Below are 24,254 nucleotides of genomic sequence, written 5' to 3'. Positions count from 1 at the left end.
ATATATATATATATATATATATATATATATATATATATATATATATATATATATATATATATATATATATATATATATATATATATATATATATATATATATATATATATATATATATATATATATATATAATTCTCTTCATGGAGACCATAGAAAACACCAAGCTGTAAGCGCGCCTAGCAGCCCCCTCTCTTCCTCTCTAGGCATATCCCTATCACCCCCACCCCCCTGTGGTTCACGCTAAATGTTTACAATCGTAAAGCCGGGTTTAGTGATGGCTATTGGGAGCAGATAATTTAGTTTGAAACTAGGGGGTGTAGGGTAGGGGTTGGGAGAAAGGAGGGTGGGGGGGGGGTTATCGTCCTTAACGACCTACTGATAGTGTTTTAAAGCAAATATTTTCAGCGGCAGCATTGGTACTGTCGAATTCACAAATTATGAATTACTGAAAATTAGAAAATAAAACTACTAAATAGCGGCATATGATATGCCGCGGGTCGGCTCGTACTATAGATTTCTAGACAGTACACAATCAAACTAGACTGGACAACGGTCGGAATTAAGCAGGTTTTCTTTAGGTCAACATAATTTTAAAACGTTCTGGCGGTAGACTTTCTTCTGCACCCAATTACAATAAATGAAACATTGAATTACATCTTCTTTTTAAGGTGTTCGCTTCACATGACTACCATCGCTGTCGTTTGCTCTCTTTAGAACTTCGTGTCAATTTTAATTATTGGTTATTTGTTGTGCTTAACTTTTCTCAAGACTAGAGTGCAAGTTGTTCTTTAGTTTTGGAAGATAAGGGTTTTTAAGGGTTGGATTATATAACTCTTTTACATTTAGTAACATTTAGTAACATGTTCCTTGATAGACTGACATCAGAAAGATATATATATATATATATATATATATATATATATATATATATATATATATATATATATATCCGTGGGGACCATGCGGGGCACCACGTACGTGCGCCGAGCCGCCACAATTCCTCGCTACCACCCCCACCAGTCTAATGAGCTGTTGTTCACGCCAAATGCTTAAAATGTAACTATTTCATTGTGTGCTACATACATTGCTACTGGTAATGTTTGTTTCACCAAAATATACGTTTGATCAGAGATTAGTGTTGCAGACATTTGCGAAAATTAAAAGGGGGTGGTTAAATATTTTAGTGAATATGATTTGAATATGATTTGTGAATCAAAATGTTAACACAGTGACCAAGTATAAAGTTAACAGCGTCTAAAATGCACAGCGGTTTTTGAAAAAAAAAAGAAAGTACCATCAGAGGGTGCTACGATTTAGCCGATTTGAACTTACACATACATTTATGCTTTCGTTTTCTAAAACCGACAGAGAAAATCAAAACAAAATTGTGTTTATTAATGAAGCAGAATGAACCTTTCAGCACTCACGAAAATATAAACTAGTTACAAGTATTCGCTTTACGCGATACAGCTAGAAAGCAAAGTTTCTTCCAAGCATCTCTTCGGGGTCCGCCCCCCCCCAACCCCCCCCCCCCCCTCCGAAGAAAGTTTAGTGCCCCCCTGGGAGAAATGGAGTTATAAAGAAAATATATACTTTTATCAGAGTCCACCCCCCCCCTGAAAATGTTGTCTGCCTCCCCCCCCCCCCACCAGAATATCAAATCCCCCCCCCCCCCCCCCCGGAGAAAAAAAGAAACACTGCTAGAAAGACAATCGGACATTAGATCGAAAAGTGACAAAAGATCCGTTTCAATATTAAAGCTCTCATCATACATTAAGCTCTTTTGAATTAAGCTACCATAAAAAAAATTCCCATTAAACATTATATTTAACATCCGCTTTTCATTAAGCTTTTTTCTCACGACTAACAGCTGGGAAAATTTCCTGGTAGGCCGCTGGGATTGGGAAAATTTCCCGTGTGTAGTCAGCTGTAAAAGGAATATTAAAAATATTATTAGTGCGGGTTTTTTTTTTTTGCTAAGTATACATTACAATCCCATTTGCATATTTTTTTTCCATTTAACCGTTCACCTTCCTTTTAGTCATAGTCGCGTAAAATTCAACTTTTCGATTCCGTTTACTCGGAACATAAAATCCAATCAGTAAAAGTTGTACGCATCATTAATCCAGATTTCAGAAATCGTGTGATCCGCGAAGCATTTTACTGTTAGTTTGAACGTCAATGAGGCACAAGTGGCAGATGAAGTAGAGTTCATCTGTTTCAGAGACCTCGGCATATGAAGGGGTAGTGCGGTCAGCACTATGCCCAGGTACCCATCAGAGCTGGGTGGACTCAGGGATGCTGGCCCCACCTCCCCTCCCCTGGCTAAACGTCTGATCTCAGGCTTTGATGGGTGGAAAAAGCGCATTGAAAAGTTAAGTCAGGGCTAGGGAGGGAGGCTAAGTTTTAAAAAGTGTAATCCTATATAACATATCTTCATGATTTAGGCCTGTATCGCGGTTATTAGAATATAGATGTAGACTTGATTATTAGGACTATAGCCTATAAGATCTGGTATATATTATTTTATAAGGCCTATAAAAATGCCACCCATACCACTAGCTTACTTATCCCTTATTATAAAAAAAGCATTTTAAGCACCATCTCTTCGGGGGGGGGCGTTTCGCCCCCCCCCCCCTATCCCCCGAAATTTTTTTACCGCCCCCCCCCCTCGAACGAAATTTATATAGAAAATATATACTTTTAACTGTGTCCGACCCTCCGAAGAAAGTCTACCGCCCCCCCCCCCCCCCGAAAATTTCAAGTGCCACCCCGGAGAAAAAAAGTCTGGAAGAAATACTGAATGTAAACCGCGATTCCACCCCTCACCCACCTAAACAAAATCCCTAACATCTAACAGTTGCCTTCTAATTTGAATTTGTATTGTTGCTATGCTCTTGTACCTAATTTGATTTTACCATATTTCTATAACAAACAAATAGGCCCAACTCGGCCTAGAACAGAAATCTAATTTTAGTAAAGGATCGGTTGTCTGTTCTATTCTTAATTCTAGTTGATCTAGATTAGATTAGACCTATTTCACTACAGTGTAAATGGCTTACCCGGTACGTTTGTGTAATATTGATTGTTTAAAATGATTGATTTTTGTAGGCCTACAAACTAGGTCTACAATTTGGTAAAATCTTAGTTTAGCGTCGTAAATTCGGCCAAAACTAGTAATGTGGGAGAGAGTGAATTAATGAATATGTCATTAAATATGAGTATATTTTCGTATATTTTAATTAAATATTATAAATAATTGAATAATAGATCACCATTGATGGTTAAATCAATTTAAATATCCTGAAATTAATTTTTATCAACCCTGTTCGAGATAGTAAATTTGCTATTAAAAACAGCAGCCATCTTAAGAAAATGTTATTGAGAGTAGCTTCCCTTTCATTTCTATTCATATGAAAATGTATTTAAATATGATCGTCTTGTTGTATAGTCCGTATTACAAAGCATTTTTTAAAATGTGAATTTCCTAACAAACAACTTTATTAATTCTAGAAGCATTGTGAGATGCAACTTGTATCCATGTATTAAATCACGTTTTTTCTTACTGAGAGGCGTAGCGACCCTTCCCGGGACAAACTTTTCGATTTGCACCCCCCCTCGAGATTTCGATTTGCACCCCCCTCAAACTTTCAATTTGCACCCCCACCCCCCTCGAGATTTCCATTTGCACCCCCCCCCCCTCAAACTTTCGATTTGCACTCCCCTCAACCTTTCAATTTATTTTTCCAACCCATTTTGGCGCCCCCTAAGGTCGGCGCCCGGGGACATATGTCCCCCCCCCCCCGTCCCCCTCGCTACGCTACTGATCTTACTATTACTAAATAGTTGTGAGTTTTTTCTTATTGTTTGAATGTTCACTATTTTCATTTCAGGTTTTTCTTTTCATCAGTTAGTAATTCTATCGTAACTTATGACATTTTTTTTTTTACTTCTCTTTACCTTAATTAAACCCCAACCTCCGTCATATTTTTGTCGTCAATGTCACAACAAGTCATAATGTAAAAAATTACGCTTCACTCTGCCTTATCTAAGATCTCTAACCATAATTTTGACAACATTAAATGTTTGTCATCATTTACATATACAAAGAGACCAAATGTATTATCCACCAGCTTCCCTCGTAAAACATCATCTAAAACAATGAGCCCGTCCACCCCTTAAGCGCGTGTTGTCATTATGGTCGATCCCAAGTCTCCACCTGCCAGACACATTTTGGTTATCCTTTCTTGTCAAATCGTCAATATCAAGTACACAAGTGAGTGATATGGGGTTGTCCATAAATGATGTCACAATGATGTCACATATGATTTGCTACGGGAGTGAGTGAAGATTTGTGACGTCAACTCAGGCGGCTTTGCAATTTATGACGTGTTGGTCTCATGAAAGGAGGTGAACGGGGAAAAATACCTAGGTGGTTGATGGAGAACCTCTATAATGCTTTGTTCAATCAAAATAACGATAAATAAGCATTAGTATACGTATACCTTGCTTAAAACACAAATGTCGCAAGCCTGCTAGTTTAAGACATTCGGCAAAACGTCCGCAACACATTATCCCCGTCAAAAAGGCTTGCCACCAAATGCCTGCCGACGAATAAGCCGTGTCTAATGCGGGGCGTTAGGAATACGGCCATTAGCATGGGCCACGTTAGAGCACCAGTAAGCTATCGCGCTTTGTAAGATGACGTAAATACTTAAATTCAATTTCGCTAAACTGCGCGAAAATTTAGTAATGTTCCATCGTTTGAGGAAATTTATTTTCTTGGACTTAAATTGAAATATGTTGACTGTCTGGTCTGGCTCTTAATTTCCGAATATCACTTTTAATGTATCAAGATTCAGAACTATAATTTACTTTAATATAAGTGTCATCTTATCGTTTATTGTGGTTTTTAAAAAGCGCAGAGCAGCTACAAAATCGGACGGCCATCCTGTTTTCACCAAGCTTCTTTTGGAGCTTAATATGGGTAGTCTAGTTCTATACGGTGTGAGCTTAATACATTTTTAAAGGGCCGAAAGTCTCAAGACAGCAAGCTTGCAGAAATAACTACGTACGTTTAAATGGACGAGTGATAGATGTGTTAGGGGCTGTTTAATGAACACCAACTTATGTAATCAAACTAAACGTCGCGAAAGCGTCAAAAAGGCAGTGCTTATTGTTTTTTTTTTCTATAAAATTAGCCTAACGGTCGGCGGTACCGCTACATGACGTCACGTGCGAGCGTTAACTCGGTGACGATGTGCTAAGTGGGGGAATGAAAAAGGTAGGGTTCAAGAAATGCGACTCGGCAAGCTTTTGACATTTCTTGACCTTTCTTAATAGTTTTTCGTCCCCACTGAGAAAATGGATCACCAATGAATGACGCGTCATAATTCTACAGCTGGTCTTTCTCCCACAACCATCCCGTTTTCACGAGAAAAAAAACCTGACCCGTCTCCAAAATCACATCGCTGAGTTCTACTCAACCTCTCCCCACCACAAATCACAATTTCTATCTGAAACAATATGTTCATATGTTTGCTCTGTAATAATGCACGCTGTCATTACTATCTTAAGAGCGACGTCATTTATGAGCGATCTAATATTGATTTGCTTACTGCAAATAAAGTGTTAAAAAGTTCGACCTCCCAACAATTGTTGTGGTCTTGGATGCACACTATTAAGTCTGATATGGTCTATTAGTCATTCATGTCAACTATATTTTTAAAAAAAGAAAAATTACTATACAGGGGGTCATCCATAAATGATGTCACGCTTTTTTTGACGATTTTTACCTCCCCCCCCCCTCCCCTCCGTCAAACGTAGTCACAAAAAGCCAGACCCCCCCCCTAAAATGACGTCACACCTCAGCCTACACCCCCCCCCCCTCAAAATTGCAGTTGAATTTTTTTTTAGCAGCTATATTTTTCCAAAATCTTGTCTGAACTCTGTCAAAATAGAGTATTTTAATCAATCGTTATTACAATGTATTAAAACAGTTTTTTAAAACGCAAAATAACGTCTAAAATTCGTTTTGTAACATTGCTTTTTTAAAATGCAAAAGTGTGATGTCGCACCGTCTGAACCCCTCCCCCTCCCCCCTCCCCCACAACGTCACAAAATTACGGGCCCCCTCCCCCCTACGAGTGTGACGTCATTTATGGACGACCCCCCGGCATATATTAAAACAATACAAAACAATCATATTAAACCACAAAATCAACACAAAAGACATGCGAATAGACAATTTATTGTTTTTAAAACATGGCCGCTGCTTATATTTACTCATTGTTGTCTCGAACGGGGTAGTTTAAAGTTTATTCCAGGATATTTATGACTGGTTTGGTCTTGGATTGTGATTTGGTATTCAATTATCTGTTATATTATGTAAAATATGACATAAATATGGCCAAATGAAAGAAATATTCATTGGTTACCTTCATCGCACATTACTAGCTAAGTTGGAATTTACGACGCTAAACTAAGATTTTACCCAATTTTTGGTAAAATCTTAGTTTAGCGTCGTAAATTCGGCCAAAACTCAAACTAGTAATGTAGGAGAGAGTGAATTAATGAATATGTCATTAAAATTAAATATGAGTATATTTTCGTATATTTTGATAAAATATTATAAATAATTGAATAATAGATCACCATTTATGGTTAAATCAATTTAAATATCCTGAAATTAATTTTTATCAACCCTGTTCGAGATAGTAAATTTGCTATTAAAAACAGCAGCCATCTTAAGAAATTGTTATTTAGAGTAGCTTCCCTTTTATTTCTATTCGTATGAAAATGTATTTAAATATGATTGTCTTGTTGTATAGTCCGTATTACAAAGCATTTTTTTTTAATTCTGCTCTTTAAAGACTGAATTTTCTAACAAACAACTTTATTAATTCTAGAAGCATTGTGAGATGCAACTTGTATTCATGAATTAAATCACGTTTTTTTTTTACTAATGTTAATTTGATCTTACTATTACTAGATCTAGATCTAGAATCTATATAGTTTGAGTTTTTTCTTATTGTTTGAATGTTCACTATTTTCATTTCAGGTTTTTCTTTTCATCAATTAGTGATTCTATCGTAACTTATGACATTTTTTGCTTCTCTTTACCTTAATTAAACCCCAAACTCCGTCATATTTTTGTTGTCAATGTCACAAGTCATAATGTAAAAAATTACGCTTCACTCTGCCTTATCTAAGATCTCTAACCATAATTTTGACAACATTAAATGTTTGTCATCATTTATATATACAGAGAGACAAAATGTATTATCCACCAGCTTCCCTCGTAAAACATCATCTAAAACAATAAGCAAGTCCACCCCTTAAGTGCGTGTTGTCATTATGGTCGATCGCAAGTCTCCACCTGCCAGACACATGTTGGTTATCCTTTGTTGTCAAATTGTCAATATCAAGTACACAAGTGAGTGATATGGGGTTGTCCATAAATGATGTCACATATGATTTGCTACGGGAGTGAGTGAAGATTTGTGACGTTAACTCAGGCGGCTTTGCAATAATTGACGTCTCATGAAAGGAGGTGAACGGGGAAAAATACCTAGGTGGTTGATGGAGAACCTCTATAATGCTTTGTTCAATCAAAATAACGATAAATAAGCTTTAGTATACGTATACCTTGCTTAAAACGAATCATCACAAATGTTGCAAGCCTGCTAGTTTAAGACATTCGGCAAAACGGCCGCAACACATTATCCCCGTCAAAAAGGCTTGCCACCAAATGCCTGCCGACGAATAAGCCGCGTCTAATGCGGGCCAGTGTTTCTTCCAGACTTTTTTCTCCGGGGGGGCACTTGAAATCTTCGGGGGGGCGGTAAACTTTCTTCGGGGGGGCGGACACTGTTAAAAGTATATATTTTCTATATAAACTATATACATTTCATTTCGTTCGGGGGGGGGGGCGGTAAAAATTTTTCGGGGGGGCAAAGCCCCCCTGAAGAGATGCCTGGAAGAAACTCTGTGCGGGGCGTTAGGAATACGGCCATTAGCATGGGCCGCGTTAGAGCACCAGTAGGCTATCGTGCTTTGTAAGGTGACGTAAATACTTAAATTCAATTTCGCTAAACTGCGCGAAAATTTAGTAATGTTCCATCGTTTGAGGAAATTTATTTTCTTGGACTTAAATTGAAATATCATGTTGACTGTCTGGCTCTTAATTTCCGAATATCACTTTTAATGTATCAAGATTCAGAACTATAATTTAATTTAATATAAGTGTCATCTTATCGTTTATTGTGGTTTTTATAAAGCGCAGAGCAGCTACAAAATCGGACGCCCATCCTGTTTTCACCAAGCTTCTTTTGGAGCTTAATATGGGTAGTCTAGTTCTATACGGTGTGAGCTTAATACATTTTTAAAGGGCCGAAAGTCTCAAGACAGCAAGCTTGCAGAAATAACTACGTACGAGTGATAGATGTGTTAGGGGCTGTTTAATGAACACCAACTTATGTAATCATATTAAACGTCGCAAAAGCGTCAAAAAGGCAGTGCTTGTTGATTTTTTTTCTATAAAATTAGCCTAACGGTCGGCGGTACCGCTACATGACGTCACGTGCGAGCGTTAGCTCGGTGACGATCTGCTAAGTGGGGGAATGAAAAAGGTAGGGTTCAAGAAATGCGACTCGGCAAGCTTTTTACATTTCTTGACCCTTCTTAAAAGTTCTTTCGTCCCCACTGAGAAAATGGATCACCAATGAATGACGCGTCATACTTCTACAGCTGGTCTTTCTCCCACAACCATCCTGTTTTCACGAAAAAAAAAAACCTGACCCGTCTCCAAAATCACATCGCTGAGTTCTACTCAACCTCTCCCCACCACAAATCACAATTTCTATCTGAAACAATATGTTCATATGTTTGTTCTGTAATAATGCAAGCTGTCACTACTATCTTAAGAGCGACATCATTTATGGACGATCTAATATTGATTTGATTACTGCAAATAAAGTGTTCAAAAGTTCGACCTCCCAACAATTGTTGTGGTCTTGGATGCACACTATTAAGTCTGATAAGGTCCATTAGTCATTCATGTCAACTATATTAAAAAAAAAAGAAAAATTACTAAACAGGGGGTCAACCATAAATGATGTCACGCTTTTTTTGACGATTTTTACCTCCCCCCCCCCCTCCGTCACACGTCGTCACAAAAAGCCAGACCCCCTCCCCTAAAATGACGTCACACCTCAGCCTACAACCCCCTTCAAAATTGCAGTTGAATTGTTTTTGAACAATTATATTATAATGTTATATTTTTCCAAAATCTTGTCTGAACTCTGTCAAAATAGAGTATTTTAATCAATTGTTATTACAATGTATTAAAACAGTTTTTTAAAACGCAAAATAACGTCTATAATTCGTTTTGTAACATTGCTTTTTTAAAATGCAAAAGTGTGACGTCGCACCATCTGAACCCCCCCCTCCCCCTCATCACACAACGTCACAAAATTACAGACCCCCCTCCCCCCTACGAGTGTGACGTTATTTATGGACGACCCCCCCCCCCCCCCCCGGCATATATTAAAACAATACCAAACAATCATATTAAACCACAAAATCAACACAAAAGACATGCGAATAGACAATTTATTGTTTTTAAAACATGGCCGCTGCTTGTATTTACTCATTGTTGTCTCGAACGGGGTAGTTTAAAGTTTATTCCAGGATATTTATGACTGGTTTGGTCTTGGATTGTGATTTGTTATTCAATTATCTGTTATATTGTGTAAAATATGACATAAATATGGCCAAATGAAAGAAATATTCATTAGTTACCTTCATCGCACATTACTAGCTACGTTGGAATTTACGACGCTAAACTAAGATTTTACCCAATTTTTATTTAATATTTAACTTTTAAAATTTAAATTAAACCAGTGTGAGAGTTGTAGTGTGTAGGAACTTTTAGAGACTAAGAGTAGGAAGTGTTAGTGTAGGACAGGTGTAGGTAGTGTCCTACAGTAGACTAGATCTAGATCTATAGACTATAGTCAACTAGATCTGTAGGCGTAGTGTAGAGAGTGCAGTCTAGTCTAGAGTCTCTAGATCTAGCTCTAGTCTTCTGGAGTAGAGTAGAGACATGGGGTTGTCATAGTAATATTAATATCTAGTGATTCTAGATCTAGAAGATCTTGAAAAACCCAACTATTTTCTAATTGACATGATGCTGAATATATATTGAAGACCTACAAAAATCTCTGTAGAGAGGTGTACATCAAATTCAATGATGATAAAGACTATGATAATACATTTATACATTAGGTCTACATTACAAAAGATAGTTTTCCATAGTTTAAATTTAAGTTGTTAGTATTACTCTACTTTTGTAGGCGTACTAAATAAATAATTGCAATTCAACGCCTTACCAGCTCTCTTACATTTACAATTTATTAGCACTTTAATTAATACCAATATTTTATTTATTATCTCTTTTCTTAAGGGACAGTATGGATATGGAGGACAGCCAGGTGGTTACCCTGGTGGTGCCCCAGGATATGGGGGGGCACCTGGGTATGGAGCACCACAGCATGGGTATCCTGGCCAACAGCCCTATCAAGGAGGGCCTCCAGGTAAAAGTATGGCACGATTTTTTCTGATTACTTAGACGTAAAAATCAACAAGGCTGAATCTTTGTTCATTACGTATTAGTAATAATTTAAAGTATGAATGTAAGTACAACTGCTGAATAATCTATTAAAATTTGAGGTTTTCACTTAATTTTTTTTTGCTAACAACATTACAATGTAAAAAGATTTCTTAATAAAGGCTTCAATACAATTTCCTTGCATGTTTTAAAATAATTTTTTATACATAAAAAACATGCTAACCAAATTATAGGCTGTCTTCTATTAACTAATTATTTTTAGAACAATAAAAAGCAAGAGAGAATTTGTTCTACCATACCTTTGTTTTGCTAATTTAATTATTACATTTAAAAGAAGTTGGTATTACAATAGTTGTTTTTTTTTTGTTTAGCTTATGGTCAAGCTCCAACGATTGACCCACAAGTCCAGCAATGGTTTATGTCTGTGGATGGTGACAGGTCAGGCAGAATAACAGCTTTAGAGCTGCAGCGAGCACTAGTCAACACAAACTGGACACAGTTTAACGAGGAAACCTGCCGGCTAATGATTGGTTAGAAAACATCCATAATTACTCACCTGTTTTAATAAATCTTATGTATGTAACTATTTGAGTTTTAAACACCTGCATATTTAATGTCTACTGATAGCAGTATTACAATAGATTAGATTTTGGTATTTTAATTTTATTCTTTGAAAGCATTTATAATTAGACGGAAAATAAATAATTAGTCTTTTTAAAATTTTTGTTCAGGTAAACTTAACACTTATATGAATTATCTATAATGCTTTTAAACTTTACAAGGGTTAAACAGTTTAGTCTTAAAAGATTCTTTTTAATAAATTGCCATTGAAGCTCTGATGCCTGTTAGTTTTTTTCACACATTTAAAAATTTAGGTATGTTTGACAAAGACTTTAGTGGCACCATTGACTTGTACGAGTTTCAAGCACTTTGGCATTACATTCAACAGTGGAAGGCTACCTTTGATCGTTTCGACTCCAATAAATCTGGTTCTATTGAGGGACATGAGCTCCAACAGGGTGAGGAGTAGTTTATAACCTGGTAGAGTTTTAATAGTAAAAACAGGAAGTACCCTTTAGTGCATCGGGCTGGTAAAGTGGAGATAGTGTGGTCAGCACTACACCCAGTCATCTGTCCTTCCCTTGCATTAGTCTGGTACCCATCAGAGCTGGATGGACTCAAGGATGTCTTACAGTACAGACTTAGCCCAGGATCCAAACTCCAGACTTTTGGGTTTGCATTCTCTACCTCATGACCCACTTATAGTAAAAGTAACCATTTCAAATACAGTCCATGGGGCAGGTGAATCTGAGTTCACTTGTTTCAGTGACCTCTGCAAATGATTGTGTGGTCAGCATTATTCCCGGCAGTCAGGACCCCTATTTAGGTGGACTCAGGGACATCCTATGCACTAGAGCCCCATCTGACCATACAATGCAAAAGGGTATTTATTCCTTCCTACAAAATTAAGCTAGCCAGTAAACCTAACTAAAGACAAAATAAATCTGTCAAGTTATGTTGAGAGGCACATGTCCTAATATGTCAGACTCCACCAAACTGATAGGTACCAGCATCAATTAATCGAAAGTAAAAGCCATTGGACATTTTATTTATCAACAATCCTTTTATATACTTAAGCTTTGTCTTTCCTATCGATCATTAGATCATTAGATCTATAAGTGTACTTATTATTCTCTGCGTCCATCATAATTATATATTTAAAGAAAACCAATTTTAGTAGAGTAATATTCTCTTTTCTTGAATTATATTGTTGAATTATACTTATTAACTATGCTTGGTATACAGAAATGGGAATTTTAAGCAGTAACTAAAATTATTATTCTTTTTTCTTCCATTATTTGAGAATAATTTAAATTTAAAAAGTCAGCTTGTTTTGATACACCTTGAACCCTTTTATAACAACCTACAATAAAATAATAACATATATAATTCTTCACTCCAGCCTTTCAGCTGATGGGGTACAATGTATCACCACAGTTTGTCCAGACTGTGGTCATCAAGTTTGACCATTATGGACGTCGTAGCTTGACCTTAGATAACTTCATACAGTCTTGCGTGATGCTCAAGTCACTGACTGACGCTTTCAAGCAGCGGGACCACATGATGGCGGGGCAGGTGAGGATGTCCTACGAGGAGTTCATGCAGCTGGCTGTCTTGTATAAGCCCTAAAAGTTCTCTCATCCACTGTGTTATACAACATACTGTTGACATTTTTTTCTAAGTCCTAATTTTTTTATTATATACAACTTTGTTGTTTGTATTTGATTGTAGACTTTTAAAAAAATTATATTTGCATAGCACTGAGTTGTTTTATTTAAAATTGTTAGCCAGTTAAAATGTTAATGCATGTTGTGGATATTTTAGTCATACCTAAATGGTGGCTAGTCAAGGTAATCCTAACAAAGGCTATAAGACTCCTGTAGACTTATGTAGGTAACTTTCCTTCACCTGCCCTCATGGACTGACAAGTTCAGAAAAGGGAACTTTACCTTTTTTAAGTTCAGTTATTTTTTGCTGATACCTTATATAGATTCTGATAGAATAACACTTAGGTAAGGAGCACAGAGTGCCCTTCTGACTAATAAAGAAAACCCAACAAAGCTTATACCTGTAATGTTAAGTATACACCAACATCAGTTATAATTATGTGATCAACTGTGATGGGCCAGTGAGATTTGATAAATTTAAGAGCCGTCTGAAAGCACATTTTTTATCTTCTTATATCACCCAATTGTATGAACTGTATTTATTAAAGGTGGCATTAAATGTATGCTTATCAGTATAATTATGTAAATTTTTTAAGTTTATAGGTAAATATTGTCAAATGACTTAATATTGGATTAAAGTTCCACTTTTAATGAGAAACATGATATATCACCATACAACTTCTTTGTTGCCTAAGATTTTGCCTTAATTTGGTTGGTTCATCTAGAAACAAGTTCACACAAGCTGTTTATTACTTCAGAAAATGTTTTCTCATTGTTCTGCAACATGTTTTGGAAAAATGTGTATTCCCTCTTTTGTTGTAAAAAACAATTTTAGTAAAAACATTTAATTACTCAAACATTAAATTTATTTATAAAATTGTCTTCTAGTTGTGAAATTTTCATTTATGCAAACAATTGTGGAATTTCTATTAATGAAAGTCTTATAAACAATATAATTTTTAGATGTCAGAGAACTGGTTTATGTGTTAACATTTATGAAGAAAATTAGACAGAAAAACTCAAAAGAAACAAATGTATGAGTAGGTGTATTTATTTATTAAACATTTTAAAAAGAATGCTTCATCAGGAGAGAAAGAAATTAAAAAAAAAAATTTTATAGAAAAGTTCCACCTAATTATTTTTTTATTCATCTATAAAATGATCAAAGTTGTAATTATATAATGATAACTGTCGTGGAATGTATTCAGGTTGATACAATATGTACACAATGAGAACTCTGGATATTACAGTTGTTGAGTAACTCTAAGGCAATATAAAAAAATTATTCAAATTTAAAAGTTTGCAACCTGTACAAAATATATACAAGAAAATTTGCATTCTGTCACAACTTACAATAACCATTAATACAAAAAGATTCAATGGATATTTATGCTTATAAACTGTTGAACATAAGCATCACATTCTGAATAACATAAAACATTAAACATTTATTCTTTGAAAACATATATTCATCCTCAGCAACATTCATACCTAATAGATCAAATATCTTCTAAAACCTTGGATTAGGCTTAACGGCATAAGCAGGTCCTTTGTTTGCCCTAATCTCTTCCTCCCTGATACGGACGTAATCTGTGGCCAGACACATGGCGGAAAATACGGAGAAAAACCCGGAGAGGACAGCAAATCCAAATGACCATGACAGGAAGTTAGAATCAGGATTGGGTAGCCACTGTCTGTCGATATCAGCTTTGATTCCAAATATCGTCACAGAGACAGAAATAAACAAAACTGAAAAAAATAATTTATAAATCATATTTAAGTTTTTTGTTTATTTTCTCATAACAAGCAAGGGTATAAACATGAAGTACACATGCTTTATGAAGAAATCTAAATATTTATTTTTTAAATCTCAATGTAACTTAAATTTACTGAAGCAAAAAATATAATCTTTTTGAGTATTACTGAAATAACATAAATGAGTGGACCCGCTATTTAGTTGTTTTTTCTACTTTTCAGTAATTCATAATTTGTGAATTCGACAGTACCAATGATAATATTTGCTTTAAAACACTAAACCCCCCCCCCCCCGTGAAAGCAGCCTCCTCTTAGTTACCTCCTCTAAGTTTAAAATCATTTCAAACTAAATTATCTGCCCCTAATAGCCGTCACCAAACCCGGCTCTACAACTGTAAAATGTAAACATTTAGCATGAACCACAGCTCACCAGACCATGTAAGGGGGGTGGTAGCGATAGAGAAGAAGAGAGGGGACTGCATGGTGCGCTTGCAGCTTGTTTTTCTAACGTCTCCCAGAAGAGAATTATATATATAGATAAGATATTAGATTTTATATTCTCAATTTCAATTACGTGTACAACAGCTGATAGCGAATGTGTCAGTTTCTTTCAGGCACCTTTATGAAAGATGACAATGCCCCTCTTTAAACTTTTTAAATTATATATATTTTTAAATCAGTGTCTGCTCTTCTTCCATCTCCAGTAGTTTCCACTGATTACCCCCACCCCTCTTGAAAAATTTGTGTTTAAAAAACCCTGTGTGTAATGTATCAAGTTTAGTTGTTGGCAAACACTGACACACTGGACATGTACACAAAAAACCCAATATAACAGGCTGAAACAAAATAATGAGCCTTACATGATATAAACATCAAGATGGCATTGGACTTGACATGCTTCCCTTCCTTCTCTTTGGGTAGGCACCTGACATAGTACATGATGTTCATAACCACAGTAATGAACTGCAGCATCAAACCCAGGGTGATCAAGATCTGCACAGCCAGGAACCAAGCTGGAAAGAGGGGAAAAAAATGGTCGCTGTTAGTAGCCTATAGAGCAACAGTACGCGGTTCAATGTGTCTTGGGTAAAAAGGAAAAAATGAAGCTTTTAATAAAGCTTAAGTCTTGGAACCATAAACTATTTTTATGTAAACTACTAAGGATAATTGGGTTTACTGTTTTCCGAATAATACACTTCCAAAAATAGGTGTGTTATGTTGTTAGTAAAAGTAAAAAAGTTCCTGACGGTCTATGAGGCAAGTGAAGTAGAGTTCACTTGTTTCTGTGACCTCGGCACATGAAGAGATAGTGTGGTCAGCCCTATGCCCAGCCGCCTTTCCCTAACGTCTGTTAGGTACCCATCAGAGCTGGGTGGACTCAGGGACGGACTACTGACTTGAACCCGGATTCGAACTTGAGACTTACGGGTTAGCAGTCCAGCTCTCTACCGCTAGACCACTCTGTCCCATATGTTGTTAGTAGTATTGTAATATCTGGTTAAAAATTACGGTTAGGTATAGGACAAGAGTTGGGGATTAGGATCAGCATTGAGATTAGCAAGTCATATGAAGTGAACATGGTTAACTACAACTACAAGTAACCTACCACCCCCTTTTTAAGAACATTCTATTATTGTGTGATGTACACTGGTAAAAGTAATCCACCACTACTAGAACTTAAGCCTGTTCTACCAACACTATCACAAAAGCACATACACAATGCTGTTCCAATGCAGTTTTAATTCCCCATCTCATTATCCCTTTATGTCTTCTCTTTCATATCAAAGAACCCATATCTAATTTGTTTTCCTTAAAGTTAAAGACAACAACTCTGGTACTCAGAGGCGTAGGGAGGGGGGGGGTGCAGACCGCACCGGGTGACGCCATTTAGGGGGTGACACCAAGGCAAAAAATAGTAAAATACATAGGCTGGGCATAGAACATAAAACTACCCTTCATTTGCAGAGAGGTCACAGAAGCAAGTGAACTTTACTTGTAGGTGGGTCACTGTTTACTAAAGTATTATCTTTTCAAGAAAGTTTTAGATAAAAAGAAAACAACTAATATTTAGATCTAGTACTATAACAATCATTTACCCCCCCCCCCCCCCCCCCTTCGTTTTTCAAGACACTGCTTCCGCGTTCCCAATGACTGGTGCTGTATGTAAAGTATACCTGGGTAACTAAGATTTGGGACCCTGTGAGTATAGCAGAACCTTCTGTAAACTTAGGGGGAGGGGTCGAGTTGCAAATTGTGAACCCCATGGGACTTACGTGGGTTGAGCCAGGGCCACACGGGACGGTACTCGTAGTGGAAGATCCACCAGCACCCGTTGTACTTCTTGCTGAGGTAGTCTTTGTAGAAGGTCCAATCGTTGAAACAGGACTCCCACAGACCCATGCGGACGAAAACCTTGGTCATCCGCTTGTGGGGGAATCTTTCAAGCCAGTGTGGGGTCGCAAAAGCTATCACGATACATATGAAAGCACAGACTGTAAACAGAAGGCCGAAGTTGGCGATGAAGCGTTTGGCCCTCTTCAGCGCCATGTTGAAAGTTTACTTGATGTTTAGATCTGCCAGAGGAGATTAGCATCTGTTAAGTTATTTTTTATTTAATCTCACCATATAATTTAGTGTCAGTAAAAATAATTTTTATTCTACCGAGTAAATATAATTGTTTAGTTTTACATCTATAATTACACTATAATATATATTGTATGCTGTTATGAGTAGAAAGGTATTGCTTAGTAAAAACAAGGAAAACACTAGATTTGTACACGACAACCTGGCATTTGTCGTATTTACACCTGAGTTGAACGCGGAAGTGCGAAAACGAGGCCGAGAGTAGGACACCTGGTTTGACCCATTTATATTCAGGTGACAAAATTTTAGGGGGTGTTGAATGCGAATTTTTAAAAAAATAGTAATAGGTTTATAACATGTTTTGAAACTTTTCAAACAGAAACATATATTTTATTACTAATATGTTTTTGTTTGATGATAATTTCAGCATAAGATCAGAATATACATTCAGCAACAATTCATGTCAACGCTGAACTACCTTCGGATGGTTGAGTCCTATAAAAGTCAACCAAAATACTGAACGTCCGGTGTAGCAGCAATACTGAAGATGGCGACGGAAAAGTTATACCGTGTTGCCTTCATCTGTGCGATTATCGCCTTTGTGGCTATGTTCGTGGGATTCGCATCGCCCTTCTGGTACAAGTCATGGACCCGTGTCTTCAGCCCGTTCGGGACGATTGGGCTCTGGCACGTCTGCCTCAACGGCTTCATAAAACCTGCAGATCCGATCATGAAGTCGTACGTGGGGTGCTGGTGGATTCATTCGACGGAGTTTTCCGAAATTGAGCATTCTTTGCAGCCAGGTTAGAGGGCATTTTGTTTGTTTTGGCCTATAGCCTATACTACTGTTACTTGTCTAAGTCTAATTGATTAACGTATTGCATAACGAAGCTTCCAAACATGTCCTTGATCATCCATTTGTTAAACTGTTAGCCTTAAGCCTTAATGACTTCCGTATTATTGTTACCAGAGTTTCTTCCAGGCATCTCTACGGGTTCCCCCCCCCCCAACAAAATGGAATTTATATAGAAAATATATACTTTTAACAGTGTCCGCACCCACCCCCCACCCCCCTCTGAAAATTTCAAGTGCCCCCCAAGGAGAAAAAGTCTTGAAGAAACACTGATTATTACTAATCTTACTACTACTTACCAGATTAAGAATCTAGTTTCAGTAGATCTATTTTTATTAAATAAAATATTTCACTGCATTGAAATACTTTTCATTATTAAATATTAATAGATCTAGAATCTAGTAGAATCTAGTAGGGTACTAAATAAAATAGTAAATTAGACCTAGTCAGTATAGATCTAGTAGTATTTGATCATTTAGTGACATTTAGAATGAGCTAATGAATGTGTTAGTAGTTTAGGTGTTTAACTGCCTCTGTCAGTAAAAACCCTGCTGTCAGCTAACTAACCACTGATAACTTGACTTGGTCCTCTTTACCCCTTGTGGAGCATAGGGCCTCAACCATACTCTTCCTCATTGTAAGGTTCCGGGCTGTGTTAATTAACCAATGATAAAGAAAATTATTTGTTGCAGTGTGGTTTCGCTTCATCCAAGCCTTCAGCATCATCGTGTTGTTTGCTGACCTGCTGGGTATGATATTTTCACTGCTGTACATGCATGAGGACTCCAGGGCTCGTTTGTACAAAAATCGTCCCAGAATGTTCTACATCAACAGTGCGCTGATGCTCGGTGCAGGTGAGTTGTGTTGGTTATCCCTGGTTCTAGGTACATGGTACAGGTGTTTTAACACCTGGTTCTAGGTGCAGGTGAGTTCTGCTGGTTAACACCTGGTTCTAGGTACATGGTACAGGTGTTTTAACACCTGGTTCTAGGTACATGGTGCTGGTGTTTTAACACCTGGTTCTAAATACATTGTACAGGTGTTTTAACTCCTGGTTCTAGGTACATGGTACAGGTGTTTTAACATCTGGTTCTAGGTACATGGTACAGAGGTTCTAATACCTGGTTCTATATGCAGGTGAGTTCTGCCAGTTAACACCTGGTTCTAGGTACAATATACAGGTGTTTTAAAACCTGGTTCTAGATACAGATGAGTTGTGCTGTTAACACCTGTTTCAAGGTACATGGTGTTTTAACAACTGGTTCAAGGCACAAGTGAGTTCTGCCAGTTAACATTTACTTCTAGGTACAGGTGGCAAATAAAACCCTGGAATTATTGGATTAGTTATGTTCTTCTTCATATGCCAAGGTCACAGAAACAGGTGAACTCTACTTTACTTGCCCATGAGACGCCAGGTTCAAAAAACAGAATTTTATTATATTTTTCCAGAAAAGAAATGACTACATATACATTTGGTCGAGCTAACATGTTTTTGAAAGATTTATAGGTAACGCAAATATTTTCTTCACTGCCCTTTGTTGTTGAATTTCATGAAGTCTTGTTGTACTCCCCACAGCCTTCTTGGTGTTCCTGATAGCTCTTGTGTTTGCTGAGATGAGCAACGACTCTGGGTGGATGCCCAGGCCGTGGATGAATTACCTCTCCTGGAGTTATGGTTTAGTGGTGCTCTCAGGATTTTTCTCAGCCCTCTCTGGCATGTGTTTGTTTGTTTTAGGGATAGTATTTCAGGTTGGTATATTTTTGTAGTTGTAGTTAATGGTAGGGTTAGAGATGTTTGTTAGAGATTGGAACTGGACAGTGGCGTAGCCAGGATTGTCTCAAGGGGGGGGGGGTCCAATTTTTACACTGGGACAAACTTTCGATTTGCACCCCCCCCCCTCAAACTTTCGATTTGCACCCCCCCCCCCATCATACTTTTTCTATATACCAAGGGGGTTATGACCCCCCCTGCCTACGCCACTGGAATGGGATATTTGAATGCTGTGTAAGAATAAAACCTTGAGCTAGGGTAAATAGACGGCGTGGCCTAGCGGTAGAGTGCTAGATGACTAACCCGATAGTCTCAAGTTGGAATCAGAGTTCAAGTCAGTGGAACGTCCCTGACTCCACCCAGCTTTGATGGGTACCTATTTCATATTAGAGAAAGTAAAAGTGGCTGGGGAAAGTGTTAACCACACCTTCCCTTCATATGCCAAGGTCAAGAAAATGAACTCTACTTCCTCTGCCCTATGGATTGCTAGGTCTGAAAAAGATTTTTTACTTTTATATTATTGTATGATGGGATAGTGTGGCTTGGTGGTTGACGCTTTACCTGAAAACCTCAATTTTGGATTGTGGACTAAAATCTGTAAATTTCCATTAGTCGACTTACATGAAATAGCTGAGGCTTGAATAAGATTTTTCTCCTGTTACTGTGATGAAAATTTATGTTGGTTATTTAATGACGTGTTTTTGTGTTTATATAATTTTCTTTTTGGTTTTAAGTAAAAATTTTGTGTCTACTGACTTTTATCCATTATGTGCTGAGCATTTTGTTAACATTTTTAAAAGCTTATTTTAGAGTGGTTTTGTCTTTGGTATATTGAATATTTAAAGTTTTTTCTTTTTAATTAAAATTTTTGTGTCTACTGATTTTTAACCATAATGTATTGAACATTTTAGAATGATAGTTCACCATTGTGTTGAAATTTTTAAGAGCTTATTTTAGAGTGGTTTTGTCTTTGGTATATTGAATATTTAAATTGTTTTTAAATAAAAATTGACAGGATAAAGAAGAAAACGGCGACCCAGGTGTGTCCTCTGCAGCTGAGCTACAGGCCAGACGTCGGGAACTTGAGAAGCAGGATGAGGTCATGAGGTCAATGGAAACCCTACCCCAGGCTTACAGCGGGATGCCATACAGGAGCTACCAGCAGCAGGCGGCGCATGTGGACAGGCCTGACCAGGGTAAAGCTCCCTCTATGTCCAGTCTACAAGCATATGGCAGGCCACCTATAGCAGCCAAACCTACCATTGCTCCCAAGCCTCATGCACCGTCTGTCGCAGGTTCTCAAAGTACCAGGGTCGGGGAGTCTTTTGTTTGATTTTTACATTAACATCTGCTGTATTTTTTATCCACCTGATCTGAAATAATGTGTTTTTCAAGAGCCCCAGGAATATATTGTGAATTCTTATTTTGTTGCAACATTAAATCCATCTTGTCAGAAAAAATAATAATTGTAGCAAGTGTACATTTCTATAAGTTGCACAGTGCTTCAAACCATAGAGATTTTTGTCAATTTTTTTAGCCATGTTTCTCTGTCTTTAAGAGTTGGTCATAAATCATTACCTCCCTTGAGATACTATAATTTCTGAGTTTTGAATTGGCAATTATAACAGTTACCTACCCTGTTTAATTTATCACATCAGAGCTTTCCAATAAGAAATTTTTAAGTATTTCACAATTTCCTGAATCATTTTTTATAAGTGTTAGTGATCTTTAAAAGGGTTTAAATTTGAATTGTCTCTTATAATAGAAAAAAATATATTTGATTGGTTTTTGATTTAGGTAGTTATGCCTTAATGTAGAACAAGTTAAACCCCTAAATAGCAACATTGTGATTATGAAACGACCTTGAGGAAATAATTTTTTCCACTTCCAGAAAGAGCTCTTGATCATCATTTAATAGCCTTGACTGTTCCGTATAGATTTTGTTAAAATTATAAAAATAGTCTCCAAGTGATCAATTTATACATAGCCTATGTTGTGCCTTTTCATGAAAAATAAATTGAAGGGGTTTTAGCACAATATAATTTAAATAAAGTTAAAAGTAATACATTATTTCTGTTAATTCATCATTCCATTGTAAATTTTCCTGATGTAAATAAACCAACACTGTAAATATTGAGAGAGGTTTAGTTCCACTCAATGCATAACAAATAGTTGTACATTTTATCAAACAATCTAACTGGCACATTTTCTCCTGGTTTTACTGGTAGAAGAGTTACACATTCCAGCACTGATTTCCATATAAATTACCTATCAAGAAACACAGTGTAGCGCTAAGCGTGACTGCTCATTGTTTTAAATGCATAATTTTTGAATCTATATCTGTCAACACAGTTTTTGAAAAAAAGAATTATACTCAGCAAATTATGTGTTTGAAGCTTATTATTCTTGGATGAAATAAGTTTAAAATGTTTGTGCCTGTCAGATACTAATGATTACAAATAATTGTTTTTTAATGTATATAACTTCCATTTTGATAAGTAATAAAAGTTATATTAATAAAATTTGTTTTGTGAAATTACTATTAGCATTACATAAACCAGTAAACCATAGAAAAAAAAGATAGGTACACTGTACCCTTTGACCCCTGACATTCCCTGGGGCAGGTGGAATGGAGTCAACTTTTTCAGTGACCTAGGCATATGAAGAGATAGTGTGGTCAGCACTAAGACCAACTACCTTTACTTTCCCTAACAAGAGTCAGGTAGACTTCAGAGCTAAAAGTACACTGAGTAGGCCACAAGCTTTATCATCATAAGAATGTACGTATGTGAAGGTTAGATCTATTCAAATATTCGCCTATGATGTTCACAGGTTCACTGGTTTACATAAGGCTTCTTTACATCAAATTAGTGACACAGTAGCTACAGACGCGTAGCGACCCTTCCCGGGGACAAAGTTTCAATTTGGCGCCCCCTCGGGAACAACCTTTCAATTTGCACCCGCCCCCTCAAACTTTCAATTTGCACCCCCCCCCCCTCAAACTTTCAATTTGTACCCCACCCCATCAAACTTTCCGTTTGCACCCCCCCCCCCCATGTATTTTTTATAATTATAATGCAAAATGCAGCTAAAATGAGATTTTTAATTTGTTTTTCCAACCCATTTTGGCGCCCCCTAAGGTCGGCGTCCGGGGGCATATGTACCACCCCCCCCCCTCGCTAAGCCTCTGAGTAGCTAAGTTCAATGTAAGGTTATATTATGTTTTTCTATGGTTTACTGGTTTGTGTAATGCAGTGTGACAATTTTAAACTTCAAAGGACGATTAAAGTGCGCCAGATAGCTTTACAATGTTTTCCACAACGACAATGTTGAGGGGCGTAGAGTTCACGTGTAACAGGTGGCAGCATGAAGCACAGTGTGGTGTTGATATGAATGGCGTGTTCTGTGCTGTTGGTGTGGTGTGGGTGTTGATGAGATATAAAGCATAGGTGTAGACTCTGAGATTGTGTTGTGGGTGTGTGCTCAAATGATAAATGACCCGGGCACTAGGTTGATGGTCTTTTTCTCGAAACCAAAAGTATCACCTAAACTTCAAATTTAACTGGAAACGAAAAATGTAATTGAAAACGGATTTTTATCCAGAATCTGCATTTTAACCGCATCCGGAAATTTAACTTAGATAAAACACATAATAACCCCATCCTTAATCCTGATACTAACGCTATATATATATATATATATATATATATATATATATATATATATATATATTAGTTTTAGTTTTCTATATTAGTTTTCTATATATACATTCACTTCTAATATTAGACCATTAGAGCTCCCTAAAGAACGTCTACCGCCCCCCCCCTCGAGCGAAATAGAATTTATAAAGCTAAACATCAATTATGCAGACTGTTTCTTTCAGACTTTTTCTCTCCAGGAAGGGGGTACTTGACATGAAAATCGGGGGGGGGGGGGGGTTGAAACTGGCAAAAGTATATATTTTTATATAAATTATATATTTTCGTTTTATATATTTTATCTCGTTCGGAGGATGGGGGGGGGGGGGTACGTAGTAGTTCTACGGAGATGGTGGGGGTACTCCGTATCCCCCCCCCCCCCCCGAAGAGATGCCTGAAATAAACTCTGCATGCAGTCCACTTTTGTGATTAGACAAAAACATTATGCAGTAATGATTGTTTTTTGGTTGTGTTGTGTGTATACTTTGTATTGTATTTTGTGTTGTTTTGTTTTATAAATTGTTTTATGTCGCACATCATTTGTGTTTTTTTTTGTTTTGTGTTCTTCAAATAGTACTATTTTAATGTAGGCCTATTTTACACCGCAGCAAAGAAATGACATACAGTTAGTATCACCCTTACCTCAAAAGCTGCATACGCCCCTGGAACTGATAACCATTATTCTCGCACGTGTAGTAAACGTGGATCAATCATGTGACATTTATGAACGAATTTT

General features: G+C 37.0%; 3 protein-coding genes across 4 annotated transcripts; 2 read left to right on the top strand and 1 right to left on the bottom strand.

Annotated features, from left to right (window-relative positions):
- The first annotated feature begins 2,912 nt into the window (after positions 1 to 2,912).
- LOC131927418 (peflin) lies at positions 2,913 to 13,738 on the top strand. 2 transcript variants are annotated; one of them, XM_059283117.1, is made up of 5 exons: positions 2,913 to 3,065; positions 10,466 to 10,595; positions 11,002 to 11,160; positions 11,506 to 11,649; positions 12,594 to 13,738. In XM_059283117.1, the coding sequence occupies exons 1-5, from the start codon at positions 3,054 to 3,056 to the stop codon at positions 12,818 to 12,820; spliced, it is 672 nt and encodes a 223-aa protein (XP_059139100.1). In that variant the 5' UTR covers positions 2,913 to 3,053; the 3' UTR covers positions 12,821 to 13,738. The 2 variants fall into 2 exon arrangements, with proteins under 2 accessions (XP_059139100.1, XP_059139099.1); XM_059283116.1 differs by having other exon boundaries at positions 10,466 to 10,601.
- A 157-nt stretch (positions 13,739 to 13,895) lies between these two features.
- LOC131927419 (uncharacterized) lies at positions 13,896 to 17,201 on the bottom strand. Its single transcript, XM_059283118.1, has 3 exons — positions 16,887 to 17,201; positions 15,474 to 15,626; positions 13,896 to 14,607 (listed from the first exon to the last, which is right to left on the bottom strand). Exons 1-3 carry the CDS (start codon positions 17,158 to 17,160, stop codon positions 14,369 to 14,371), a joined length of 666 nt encoding a protein of 221 aa, XP_059139101.1. The 5' UTR covers positions 17,161 to 17,201; the 3' UTR covers positions 13,896 to 14,368.
- A 422-nt stretch (positions 17,202 to 17,623) lies between these two features.
- On the top strand, positions 17,624 to 22,342 carry LOC131927417 (uncharacterized). The gene is made up of 4 exons (XM_059283114.1): positions 17,624 to 17,999; positions 18,742 to 18,903; positions 19,626 to 19,798; positions 20,836 to 22,342. Exons 1-4 carry the CDS (start codon positions 17,744 to 17,746, stop codon positions 21,151 to 21,153), a joined length of 909 nt encoding a protein of 302 aa, XP_059139097.1. The 5' UTR covers positions 17,624 to 17,743; the 3' UTR covers positions 21,154 to 22,342.
- The last annotated feature ends 1,912 nt before the right edge of the window (positions 22,343 to 24,254 follow it).

The sequence above is a fragment of the Physella acuta genome, unplaced genomic scaffold (assembly GCF_028476545.2).
Source record: "Physella acuta isolate Inbredline_101_S28 unplaced genomic scaffold, ASM2847654v3 ptg001400l, whole genome shotgun sequence".
NCBI lineage: Eukaryota > Metazoa > Mollusca > Gastropoda > Physidae > Physella > Physella acuta.
The sequence above is the reverse complement of the archived record's forward strand: the minus strand, read 5'-3'. Positions and strand labels throughout refer to the sequence as shown.

Excerpts from the sequence above, each read along its gene's own strand:
- LOC131927419 (XM_059283118.1), bottom strand. The coding sequence starts at position 17,160 with ATGGCGCTGAAGAGGGCCAAACGCTTCATCGCCAACTTCGGCCTTCTG. Across the intron at positions 15,627-16,886 it reads GTGGCCCTGGCTCAACCCAC|CTTGGTTCCTGGCTGTGCAG; the intron begins GTAAGTCCCATG and ends CCCTCTTTCCAG. Across the intron at positions 14,608-15,473 it reads CATCTTGATGTTTATATCAT|TTTTGTTTATTTCTGTCTCT; the intron begins GTAAGGCTCATT and ends TATTTTTTTCAG.
- LOC131927418 (XM_059283116.1), top strand. Across the intron at positions 10,602-11,001 it reads AGGAGGGCCTCCAGGTAAAA|CTTATGGTCAAGCTCCAACG; the intron begins GTATGGCACGAT and ends TTTTTTGTTTAG. Across the intron at positions 11,650-12,593 it reads GGGACATGAGCTCCAACAGG|CCTTTCAGCTGATGGGGTAC; the intron begins GTGAGGAGTAGT and ends TCTTCACTCCAG.
- LOC131927417 (XM_059283114.1), top strand. The coding sequence starts at position 17,744 with ATGGCGACGGAAAAGTTATACCGTGTTGCCTTCATCTGTGCGATTATC. Across the intron at positions 18,904-19,625 it reads TGCGCTGATGCTCGGTGCAG|CCTTCTTGGTGTTCCTGATA; the intron begins GTGAGTTGTGTT and ends TACTCCCCACAG. Across the intron at positions 19,799-20,835 it reads TTTTAGGGATAGTATTTCAG|GATAAAGAAGAAAACGGCGA; the intron begins GTTGGTATATTT and ends AAAAATTGACAG.